This window comes from Trichomonas vaginalis, chromosome II, assembly GCF_026262505.1.
Source record: "Trichomonas vaginalis G3 chromosome II, whole genome shotgun sequence".
Classification (NCBI taxonomy): Eukaryota; Parabasalia; order Trichomonadida; family Trichomonadidae; genus Trichomonas; species Trichomonas vaginalis.
The window spans coordinates 2,764,425-2,777,104 of record NC_067204.1 but is presented as its reverse complement, the minus strand read 5'-3'; the positions used below and the strand labels follow the sequence as shown (position 1 = coordinate 2,777,104).

General features: G+C 33.5%; 5 protein-coding genes and 1 pseudogene across 6 annotated transcripts, besides 1 other annotated feature; 4 read left to right on the top strand and 2 right to left on the bottom strand.

Moving 5' to 3' along the window:
- Positions 1–12,680: part of a mobile genetic element that runs on past both edges of the window.
- TVAGG3_0474520 (uncharacterized protein) lies at positions 861–1,721 on the top strand (the record flags this gene model as incomplete). The annotated part of the gene is made up of 1 exon (XM_051235662.1): positions 861–1,721. One exon carries the CDS (start codon positions 861–863, stop codon positions 1,719–1,721), a length of 861 nt encoding a protein of 286 aa, XP_051093486.1.
- On the top strand, positions 2,492–3,050 carry TVAGG3_0474510 (organellar and viral DNA polymerase type B; the record flags this gene model as incomplete). The annotated part of the gene is made up of 1 exon (XM_051235661.1): positions 2,492–3,050. A coding segment is annotated over one exon (559 nt), but the record flags the coding sequence as incomplete, so codon positions are not given.
- TVAGG3_0474500 (organellar and viral DNA polymerase type B) lies at positions 3,344–3,754 on the top strand (the record flags this gene model as incomplete). The annotated part of the gene is made up of 1 exon (XM_051235660.1): positions 3,344–3,754. The coding sequence occupies one exon, from the start codon at positions 3,344–3,346 to the stop codon at positions 3,752–3,754; it is 411 nt and encodes a 136-aa protein (XP_051093484.1).
- TVAGG3_0474490 (KilA, N-terminal/APSES-type HTH, DNA-binding family) lies at positions 4,615–5,421 on the top strand (the record flags this gene model as incomplete). Its single annotated transcript, XM_051235659.1, has 1 exon — positions 4,615–5,421. The coding sequence occupies one exon, from the start codon at positions 4,615–4,617 to the stop codon at positions 5,419–5,421; it is 807 nt and encodes a 268-aa protein (XP_051093483.1).
- Positions 5,909–6,355, bottom strand: TVAGG3_0474480 (annotated as a pseudogene). The gene has a single exon. A coding segment is annotated over exon 1 (447 nt).
- TVAGG3_0474470 (uncharacterized protein) lies at positions 11,838–12,545 on the bottom strand (the record flags this gene model as incomplete). The annotated part of the gene is made up of 1 exon (XM_051235658.1): positions 11,838–12,545. A coding segment is annotated over one exon (708 nt), but the record flags the coding sequence as incomplete, so codon positions are not given.

Genomic DNA, 12,680 nt, shown 5'->3' with positions numbered 1-12,680 from the left:
TTCATAAAAATGGAACGGCTAGTATCTCAAAAAAGAAACAGACTCTCACAAATAAAATATTGAAGTCTGAAGGAGCTTTCGAGACAACAGATGGAAAAGTTTACTTCACTGACCAACAGTTCATTATAGAACATCTCATTGACTTAGAGTCGAAATATTCTAAACTTTACAACAAACACAAAAAGTTGAAAGGAAAACAAAAACAAATGGCATATGATATTTATGAAGATGTTGACGACACAACTGTTCCTGCAAGTGAAGTAAAGTCAGAGAAACCGAAAAGTGACGAAAAACCGATAGAAGAAGAAAAAACAAAAACTGAAGATAAACCAAAACCAAAGTTTAGTTTGGAAACTAAACCAAGTCAACCTTCATTAGCTGGTATGGGTTGGCGTCAAAGACTTATGGTAGCAGGCGGTTATGTAAAGTAAAGAAAAAATATTTTTTTTATTTTATAAAAATGCCCCCATATAGAATGGATAGAAAATCTGCTAGAATAAAAGCAGAGTTGCAAAGATATGGTTGGAGAGTTTCGAAGAAGTTTAAATATAGGAAGGGAAGACCCATAAAAGTCTATGACAAACTGGCTGGTCTGACCTACGAAATGGATTTGGAAACAGCACGTGCAAATTATCCAAACAGACTAGAGAGGTTAGAAGAAGAACGTCTTATGGACATGCCTTTCGATGTGTTAAACATTGCATGAAGTAAAAATTTATTTTTTAAAAAGTGACATTTTTTTATTCGAATTTGAAATGTACGCTGAGTTTGTTGGAGAAGACCGTTGGGAAACTTGTTTGTTAGATGAGAAATATGAAATGGCATACCATTTTAAAACAATATATTTTTACATATATTAAATGCTTCAGGTTGAAAAACAAAGAACAAAAGTAGCAGATACAAAACCGTTAGACTATATCTTTACAAATGCTGGTAGGACTATTTCAGATGAAGAAATTTCATCCCGAGTATACAGGTTTGACTATCCAATTCGTTGGCTTCAAAGTCCTTCAGATGCAAAGGCAATAGGATTTAGAAGAGTTTTGTTTTCAAATAGAACTAACGCATTTATGTTCGCAGTATATTTTCATGGGCAGTATAAAGGTTCTGATGGTCTAATAGACAAATTTGACGAAATGAGAATCTTTACAGTTCGTTCAGACGAAAGTCTTGAGAAAACTCTAAATGACTTTCAAACTCAAATGAACAAATATTATTGGGAATTTCAAGAAAAATACGACTCTTTACTAAATGGAACATACTATCTGAAACTAGAATATGACAAGATGAACTCCACCGTTTCATTTCAAAAGATTGAAATTAACCCTCCAAGAGATACAGAGTTTTTATTTTGGAAAGTAGACAAACGTTCTTGGGCACAATTTCTTCGGTTACTAAACCAGAACGAACCATTACCACCAGATGGTCCATTTCAATTTATACTTCCACCAGCAGATTTGACAGTTTATAGAAACGTGTTTGACCCTCAAAATGTTATGTGTCATGCAAGTTTCAGTTCAAGCAACAATAGTTTTCTATGTATTGGTAAGGACTTTTATGACTTTGCTTCTAAATTCTACGAACCACCTAGTAACAGTTTCTCTGACTTTCAAGTTTGGTTCACAACAAATGGTGTGCAACATATTATTCCATTGTACTATGACTTTTATCTCGAATTGTCTTTCATATATAACTACGGAAAAGTGCTGAAAAAGTATTGAAAAATACTTTTAGGGTAGCATGTTAGATCTAACACGTTTTCTCACCTCTTGAATTTTCATGAATTTCCTTAAGATAGAAAAAATAAAGTTAGTTTTATTTTGTATTTTTTTGTATGTTAGATATGATTTCAGGGATTTTTTTGACGAAGTGTCAATCTTCACTTCGTCAAAAAATAACAGTTATCTAATGAAAAAGTGTCATTTTTTGTATTTTTTTGTATGTTAGATATGATTTCAGGGATTTTTTTGACGAAGTGTCAATCTTCACTTCGTCAAAAAATAACAGTTATCTAATGAAAAAGTGTCATTTTTTGTATTTTTTTGTATGTTAGATATGATTTCAGGGATTTTTTTGACGAAGTGTCAATCTTCACTTCGTCAAAAAATAACAGTTATCTAATGAAAAAGTGTCATGATTTCATCGTAAATGTTTTGTCAAGACTTCTTCGTATATGTTTTGTCATGACTTCATCGTACATGTTTTGTCAAGACTTCTTCGTAAATGTTTTGTCATGACTTCATCGTACATGTTTTGTCAAGACTTCTTCATCGTAATGAGCGTAAATGTTTTGTCAAGACTTCTTCGTAAATGTTTTTTCACATGTTTTCTAACCTCTTGAATTTTCATGAATTTTCCCGAAATAAAAAATAAAGTTAGTTTTATTTTTTTTATTTTTTTTATTTTGTATAAAAAAATAAAAATGTCAACAATCGGCACAACAACAATTCAAACAACAGCACCAAACTCGTTAGTTATGAATCCTACGTCAATGTTAGTAGAGATGAAAAGCTTCATTCCTTCTTCATATACTTTTGAAACAGAAATCCAGAAGATAAAGCAAGAACTTTTAACATGTAATTTAGACTGTAGTGCGAAAGATGAAACAAATGAACAGTATCTTTATGAAATGCAGGACATTATTGACCATTTGCCTAAATTGCCTGAAATTCAGCAACAAAAACTAACCATTCCTGAATTCGATGAAATTGAAGTCAAAGCAACTGACTCAGTAGAAATAAAGAAGTTCATACGAAAGGTAAACTATGAATTCCTTGGATTTCATTGCAACCATAAGGTTATGGACAAAGATTGCGACATGGTATATAAGAATGTTTCTGACATATATAAATCTGAAGAATTTAAGACCTACGACAACTTTGTTTCGTTAGTTGCAGAATGTGTATGGCAGATAAGAGATAAAGATAGAAGATGTAAAATATGGAACAAACAGATAAAACCAGCAACTTTTGAGTTAAAGAAAACCATTGACGCCTTAGTTGTTTTAGCAGGTAAGGTTTCAGAATATAACGCAAAAATGAACCCGCAATGTTCAAAATGTAAAGCGGCAATGAGGAAATATAACTACTCCGTCAAAGAGATAGAACGTATGAGAAACGACTATGCTGACTTAAAGACAGAGATGTCAAACATTGAGTTTGAAACAGTTAGAAAGATAGACAATGACACCAAAGTGGTTAGAATAGGTGATTTAAACGTAAGATACTCAAAGAAATACAACAAATATTCTTTGTCAGACATTTTATCTCCATTTGGAAAGAAAACAAACCACTGGGTTATAAATGCTTCAACTCAGAAAATTTTGACAAGAAATCCTGAGCTTATGATATCAGTAAAATTCTATGGAACTGCAGCATATCTTATAGACAAAAGTCTTATACCAATAGTTTTGTTATGGATTGACCCAGTTGTTGGATATAACTTCATAACATATGGTTCATTCGATACGGAACGTTGCAGTGAAGGCTTACTTTACATCGTTCAGAAACCGAAGGACTTCAACACAAAAAGATATAAGATAGGAAGGACATATAATATAACTCTAAGATATGACAGTACAGTCAATAGAGTCAAGGTTGTGTTAGTTAATGATATGAGAGCTGCTGAAACAGAACTACTCGAAAAGTTTGAGAAAATGTATGGTGCTCCCATAAAAGGTAAAGAAACGTTTGAAGTAGATGAGATAGATAAAGCTATAAAATTATTTGACGAAGTTGCTGAAAAATACATGTAAAGCGTTTATTTTTGGTCTTTTGTGAAAGATAGAAAAAATAACGCTAAAATTTGACGAAGTGCAAATCTTCACTTCGTGTCATAATGTAAAAATAACGCTAAAATTTGACGAAGTGCAAATCTTCACTTCGTGTCATAATGTAAAAATAACGCTAAAATTTGACGAAGTGCAAATCTTCACTTCGTGTCATAATGTAAAAATAACGCTAATTTTTGACGAAGTGCAAACCTTCACTTCGTGTCATAATGTAAAAATAACGCTAATTTTTGACGAAGTGCAAATCTTCACTTCGTGTCATAATGTAAAAATAACGCTAAAATTTGACGAAGTGCAAATCTTCACTTCGTGTCATAATGTAAAAATAACGCTAAAATTTGACGAAGTGCAAATCTTCACTTCGTGTCATAATGTAAAAATAACGCTAATTTTTGACGAAGTGCAAACCTTCACTTCGTGTCATAATGTAAAAATAACGTTTACCATGTAAAACGCTTGTGAAAAAAACAGGTGAAAAAACAGGTGAGATCGCACCTCTTCACCTAAAATATATTTTTGCTGAATTCAGCACAAAATTCTGAGTAAAATGGCATAAGATTGCTTCCCTCGGAGAACCGAGGGTAGAGATTCCGTATGAAAACAGTGAAGAACAGCGAGACCGACTTTTTTCTGAAAACAGTGAAGAACAGCGAGTAGGTAAGAAACCTTAGTCGCCAAAACTCTATGAAAACAGTGAAGAACAGCGAGTAGGTAAGAAACCTTAGTCGCCAAAACTCTATGAAAATCATGAATTTCCTTAAGATAGAAAAAATAAAGTTAGTTTTATTTTTATTTATTTTTTTATTTTGTATGTAAGGACAGATATGTCAACATCAGAGAACACAACAACTGCTATCGTTCATGAAGCCATAAATGAAGAATATGAGTGGGTTCAGTTTAACAAACAGTTACGTCTCATTCGTTCGGTCAAAGACGATATGTACCAAATGCAAAGTATTTTGAACGCTCTTCGTTCTACAAAGCAAGCATATCATTGGTTTGAAAACCAACAGACAAAAGAACTTTTAGAAGAATTTCCTCATATGTTTGCTACCCGAGGAAAACCGAGGGTAGAGATTCCGTACGAAAATCGCAAGAATTTGGCTCCTGGTTTGAGAGGATATTATGTTCATAGACTTTTAGTAAATGCCGTAGCAATGTGGGCTTCACCTCGTTATGCTTGTTATATTTTCATGATGTTAGATGAAATTCATAGACAAGAACGTGAAGAGCTAGAGAACAAGCTTGAAGCAAAAGACAAAAGCATTCAGAAAAGAATACCACGTTCGGTACCAAAAGGAAAGGAAAAGAACTATAAGTATATGATTTATACTGAAGAGATGGAAAATGAAGAAGACAGAGATATGGTTATGTTGCATTTAGTCAGAAGAAACAACAAAAGCTTTTACGACCTTGCTAAGATTTACAAATCTGACAGAAATTGGTTCTATCGCGAAAACTTACCGATTTCAATGACACCGAATGAAGATGTGAAACAAATAGTTCAAGATACGTTACCTCAAACACACTATGATATTAAAGGTTGTACAATACTTACATTCAAAGAAGATTTGTCATTGTTAAAGGAAAAAATAACAGAGTATTTTGACAACTTCAAACAAGTAGAGTAGATGAGCCATTTATTTTTCAAGCTTGACTTCAGATGGCTCAGGTAGCTCTATAAAGTAAATTGCCTCGTCAAATCCTTCTGGCATTCCGAGTCCTTCCATCCGACAGGAAAATATTTTCCCGACAACTGGAAAAAAAATTCCTTCCGACAGAAAAATATTTTCCCGACAACTGGAAAAAAATTTCCTTCCGACAGAAAAAATTTTTCCGACGACAAGAAAAATTTTCCAGTTGTCCGTCGTAAACCATTCAAATTTTCGAAAATTGAGAACTTTTTGGTCGAACTTCAGGAAAAGTTTTTCCTTCCAACAGAAAAAATTTTTCCTTCCGACAGGAAAAGTTTTTCCCGACAACTGGAAAAGTTCTTCCTTCCGACAGGACACAAACGAATGTCTCACGTCCCTCTTCCTGAATGCCTTCCAAAGCCAGAGAACCGACAGCCCCAGCACCACAACAGACTTACTTACTAAGACTAAACACTTAGATTTTTCAAGCTTGACTTTTTACAATTTGAACTTTGTTTGCGTAGATATGAATTCTGAAAGAAGTATGAGGGTCTTGTATGACTTTGTACTTCTCCATAGTTCATGTCTGTCAAACTTACCTGCCATGGACTCTTTCATAAGTTCCATGAAATCGTCTTCGGACAATCCGGGGAAAAGTATAATGTCAGTAAGTATTCTTTTAACATCCTTACTTAAACTCTTTGCTGTCTGTACACAAATGACACTGAGATGTTAAAGTGTCTGAGCTTCTTAAGAATTCGACACATATCTTGTTCTCTGTTCTTTAACAAAGGATGAGAAGCGAAATCATCTAAGATAAGAAGACATCTATGAGGGTAAGTCTTCCAATCGTAAGATTGCAATTTCTTCGAAATGTATTCTATCTCTTTCTGTTTGTTTCTGAAGTGGTGTTTGTCTAATATCTCTGCATTTCCTCATTTGGGTCTTTAACTTAGAATTTATATACTCATTTATAGCATTATACTTCAAAACTCTTCTTTGGTACTTCTTTATCCAATCTAACAACTCAGAGTCTTTTATACATACTAACTTAGACTTCTTTATAATATCTTTGAACGAATTGACGGTTTGGTCAAATTGACCAGAAGTACTACAAATGACAACTAACTCATAGAATGGGTTCTTCTCATCTAGTTCTTGTTGTTGTGCAGCCATTTTAAGATAAGTGAAAGTTTACCCGACCCAGGTGGTGCAATTAGACCTGTTATACCATTCTGAGCAAATAAGAACTTGTCATGTATAGGTTTTATCTGAGCATTTTCTAACTTCCTCTTGTTCTTGTTTAAAACATTCTCAAATTTCTTGTCAATGTCAGCAAACTTTTTTCTAACATATTTTAGAAAAATTAAAATTTTTATCTTTTAGAAAATGTCTAGCGATTTCGCTATCTATATTCGAGACAAACTTTTCGACAGCAAAAACATCTGTCGACCATAAAATCTTACATAGTGTAAACAAGAAAGGTGAATTTGTTCTAAAGTTCTGTTCTGGGAATATGACAAGAACCATAAAACATTAAGCAGAGCAGTCTTAAAATTTGTCAATGACAGACTTGTTGACAGAGATGACACCGATTGGAAAGATGAAGTCCAACAAAAGTTCTTAGAATGCAAAGAAGACACATGCGCTGTTCTTGAAGATGAAATAGAAAACAGAATAGATGAGCTATTAAAGGACAAAGAACTTTTACATAAATATGTTGCGCCAAATTTGACATAACTCCACCAGAAAAGAAGAAGAGAGAAAAGAAAGAAAGAAAGTAGAAGAAGAGAAGAAAGAACCTGAACCAGTTCCAGAGAAAAAGAAATTTGACATGTAAAAATAAAATTTTATTTTAGAACATTTCTGGGTCAATGTCAATGTTCTCTTCCTCTTTAGGAGTAACACTGGCTTAGACTCTAAAATCTTTTTACCCAATTTACCTTGAACTTCTACAACTTTAGACTCATAATATTCATAGTCGTCTGCTTTCTTTGGTTCATAAGTATAACAAGTTTGTATGCTTTTGCCTTCTTTAAGTTTGAGAACCTTCTGTCAAAACTTTCTTTGACTGCTAACAAACCTTCTATGTCTAAGTCTTTCAAATTTCGCACCATTTTTAGTCACAATAGCAAACTTAACTGGTTCGATGTTCCAAACTTTGCTGAATGAAGACTTTTCAAAATGGTAGAAGTAAACATTCAAATATGTGAATGGGTCTAGTTTCTTCTTTAATTCCGACATGTACTTGTTTACTGAATGAATTTTGCCATCTTTTCTATCGGATAAAAAAATATTTTTTTTTAAAATTTACTCAGAAAAATTTTTCTTTGTATATACACCATTCTGAACATCTAAAAGACTTTTGACATTTGCAAGAATGTTCGTTTAGACGCTGTCATATAACCATATTCTTGACAATATTGTTTATACGAATCGTACAATGACCTTTCATCTAAAACACTCAAAGTCAGTTTCATCTATGAACAGTTCATATACACTCTTGTTTGCTTCTAACAATGTTTGTCTCTCTTCGGTATGTGGAATTTGTCTTGGATTGAACTTAGAAATATCTAATGTCATGAAATATGAGAACAAGTGGTTGTAAAAGTCAGATGTCAAAGTTCTGCTAAGTCGTCAAAATATTCTGTATCTTGCATATGAGCTTCTGACGTTCTGACAACTACATATCTTCTGTCAGAACTTTCTAACTTCATCGAACAGCATTGTTTGAAACCATAATGAGTTTGCAACATTTTCACAAACTCTTTGGTCTTTATATTCTTTTCAACAACTCCAACTTTGTCTGTTATAAGACTCTTCAAAGCATCTGAGTTCAAAACTTTTGTTGTATCTATACTTTGAAGTTCATTGCAAACTATAAGTTTCATATTCTCTATTGAGGAGTTAAACTGCCACAGATGTTTCTAAGTTTGTCATATTCGGATTCGAATAACCTTCTAACAGTTTGCACAAATATCTGTAAAGAATGTGTTCTTACCAGTTCCTTGTTTCCAATTATAATGAGAGCAGTTTCATTTTTGCACTTGGATGTTGTAAGATGTTTGCAAACCAACATAAGATACATAAACCTTTTCGTTTCCATTGCATATAATTTCTTTGACATGGTCTAACCAAGCTTTATAATACTGTGTTTCCATTCTACTTGTTCGTATTTATATCCAGTGAAGATAGAATGAAGTTTGGAGAAGGTGTATAGAACTTTATACCTCGAACTGAAAAATTCTAACTTTGACAATAAGAATATCCCAAGCATCTAACATCTTCATGCCAACTTGTACGACTTTTATTTTCTTAAGTTTCTGTTTACATTCTTGTTCTGAAACTATTGTCGCTTTAGGTTGTTTAAAGACAACATCCCATTCTTTCATAACATAACATTCTGGGGCAGAGTCGACATAATGACTAAACGTTTCAAATTCTCGACTGCTTTGTTATAGTCTCGAAATGGACACATATTTCTGAATGCTTGGAAGTCATAAAAATCTGAAACATCTATTCTGTACATTTTTATAAAAATAAAAAAAAATATTTTTTTTTATTCTTGACTTTGTTGTTGCATTTGTTCCATTTGTTGCATTTGTTGTTCTTGAGCTATTTGTTGTTGAAGTTGTTCTTGTAATACAATACTTTCACCAGTTGCATCTTCCAATTCGAAACTTTCTGCCGTCATTGACAAATACATAGGAACATAAAAAGTTTTACAGGAACAAAGTTTGCGTCAACTAATGTCAACGTTATACTTGCCAAAGTGTTTGAGTTCACTAAGGTTGAAAATTCTGCATTCGAATGAACAATAGGCAAACCAGCAGAGAAAGTATTGTTTATACGCATAAGTATCTTTTGGTCATAGTAGTTTCTGTCGACATTCGAATAACACTTTGAACCTAAGTTTGAAACAATATATAAGATTGGTGTGCTTTAAAGTCAATGGAACAGACATTCCTTGTATGACACCTTTTCCTGTTATAAAACTGTTGGTAGTAAAAACCAGATATAAGTTTTGTATTATAGCTCATATTGTTTATAGTAAACTCAGTCGGACATCCAAACATAATGAAACCTGCTCTAGTTGCAGCACATGTTACACCGTACTTAAAGTATTAAATAAGTCAACAAAACCTGTTGGTGGTATATCTGAGTAAGTATCTTCAAAGGAGTATTTTTTACCATTCACAACAATAAAGTCTTCTGGTGTCAAAAGAGCAAAACAGGCTTTAGTCGTCATTGTGTTTAAAGTTAGTTTACAATACCGTCCTTGAGGACTTTGTAAGTTTGTTGTTATAGAATTATATGACTCAGGGTTTTTAGTCGTAATAGTATAAACCATTATATCTTCTGCCATTTATATATATTTAAAAGTTTTTCTGAAAGTGGAGAAGAACTTCATCTAAACTTTCACATGGCGTTTCTTGAAGTTCTCTGTCTAAGAAGTTCAAATATTTTGTAAAGACATAGAACTTTCCTTTGTCTACACGAACAAACAAAACAGGGTCTTTCATATCGTTCAAAAGTGTGTAAAGTCCTTTACATAAATAAAGTCTATATTATTTTTCTTCAAACATCTTTCAAGAAGTTTTGACATTTTTACTTAGCAATAAATTTTAATGAAATGTTGTGGTCGTCAAATATTTTTATGACGTCTGGGAAACTATACTTTAAGTTCAACGTTTCACCTCCTTTCATAACGTATATCTTGTCAATGACATTATATGAAACACCACAGCAACTAATGTCGGTTCTATTTCTTTGATGTTTATATCGTCTGCCTCTGTCAAAAGTTTCAATAGTTTTTCAAGACTTCATGAGGTGCAATGACATATGAGTTCACTTTTACAGGGTTGTGTTCGACCAAGTTTAACATTAACTTAAAGCTTGACAAATCTTCTCCTGAGTTTGAAGTTGTCTTTCAGTTGTTGGTAGTCGTTTCGAATATCTGCAACAGAACTTAAGTCTCTGCTAACTTCAGGATATGTTGGTTGTTCTTTTACAGAACAATTGTTATACCATCTTCGTCTTCGTATGGTTTCCCCACTTCAACATCTCTGTCTTTGCATTGACAATAACACTTTGACTGTTTGTTTGAGTTGGTGAATTTAACTTCACATCTGCCACCGCCATTAAACCTTTTGAAACACTTACGCTTCTATTTTTCGGAAATGACATTTTACTTTAGATAAAAAGATGGACGTATTCGAGTATCTCTTCGAATTGAAGCAGAACAAAGTTTACACACAAACAATACAAATACATTGACAGAATAGTTCTTTATACAAACAATGGTAAATGTTATAGAATAGCAATATTTGCTGAACCAAAATATTTCCATAAAGCAAAGAAAGTTGGTATAACTGAAATGGTGAAAGTTCTTGACGTTGACAAAAATATAACAACAAAACTTACAGATATTTCTAAAGGAAAAGTTTATCTACAATATTTGTCAAAACTGGCGTACTGTCAATATTTGACGGAGAGAAGTCAGTTCAAGAACAACTTACTGACCTGCTGCCAAAATCTGCTCGATGGAAGCTGTCGTTATGCCAATCTGAGGAGCCCCAGCAGGTTTCATCGAACGAATCTTCAAAAGAGCATCTTCCGTGAAAAGTGCTATTGGTTTTGTAAACTTCTTTGCTCTCAGTTCATCTGGACCGTCTCTGTCACCAGTATATTGTATTTGTACAGTACCAACAGTTGAAATACCACCATAAAGTCTTCTGAGCCATGGAAATGCCATGCCAAGCCAAAAGTTTGAACGGTCTCCATTTGTATATTGAGTTTTTTGACCTCCTGTATGAGTCCATACTTTCACATATGGCATAATAGAACTTTGCATTTCAGGGTTTATGGTTGTTGTGAAGTTGTTGTTAAAGTTCATAGCATCTAATGTCAAGTTGTATGACCTCATATCCTCAACTGTAGAATATTCTTCTCTTGGATAATATTTGCCATCTATGTTTATATGATATTTAATACCGGGTTGTAGAAACAAGAATAGTCATTTATAGTTCGTCTGAACAGTACAAACATAGTATCTGCATGTTTCATTGCAGTTGTTAAAGCAATATCTGTTCTTGCACCTGGGTCAGCACTTTGGTTTCCAACTTCACCTGCAAAGTCTTTGACAGATATTTGGTGTATAGGGAACATAAGTGGAACTGCAATATATTTGGCAGCTAAAGCATTTGAAATATCTGGGTCCAACATATAGACTGCAAGTCTGCTTTCTATTCTCTTGCATTCAAATTTTTCGCATGTGAACTTAACTGGGTCCCAAGCAGTTCCAGCAGCATTGAAATATAGTTTACTTCATTGTTGAAGTTTGAGAAACCAAAGTCTAAGTCAACTTTGTCTTTGCAAAATTCGGCGAATGACGTTTGATTTGTTCCCATTACGTCTGTAAGAGTGAATGGGTCTTGTGTTGGTGCAATGACTAAGTTATTTTTGCTTGGAGTAAGTTCAATAGAAATTTTTCCTGCCCAGTTTGGCAAGTATCTTAAAAACCTGAAGATGAGGAAAGATGACAAAGGAACTCTAAGTTTCAGTTTTACTTTAGTGGCAGCAGTTCCATCTGAACCAGAAAGGTTAACATAAACTCCTGGAACGTTAGGGTCAAGTCTTCTTATTTTCTCAATATTTGCATACTGGTCTGTTTGTTCTCTAGCTTGTGGTTGTACTGAGTTTCTCAAAGCGAACCATTCATAGTTTGCCCATGTTACTGTTTGAACTAAGTCAGAGTTAGAATATATCTTATATCCCATGAAAACTTCTGGAGCATATTGGTATCCGACATAGAAAATTCCATTGCAACCTTTCTTGTCAGACAACTTGGCAGAAGGTTTTATTTCAATGTCTTGTTCCACGTATAAGAATGAGTTGTCAATAGAAATAATATGAAACCTGTCGCAAGCAATATCTACTGTTGTTGAAGAACCTTCTCCAAACTCACCTACGTTTCCATAAGAAACAGCAGTTGTATATTCGTAAGTTCCAGGAACTATTTCTGACCTTCTAATGGCATTGTCGCATTCGTTATACCATTCGGAAACATTTCCGTTCATGGCATCCAAAACTGTTGGCGTTATATTCTGAGCGGCGTACATTTCATATGGTAAAAATATAGAATAGTTGGATTTATGTGTCATAATAGAACCCACTCGACCAAGCTTTACTTTCTTCCTGACTGAGTTTTTAACTCTTCTTTTTCCTTCATTGCCACTACTTTCACTAGATGAAGT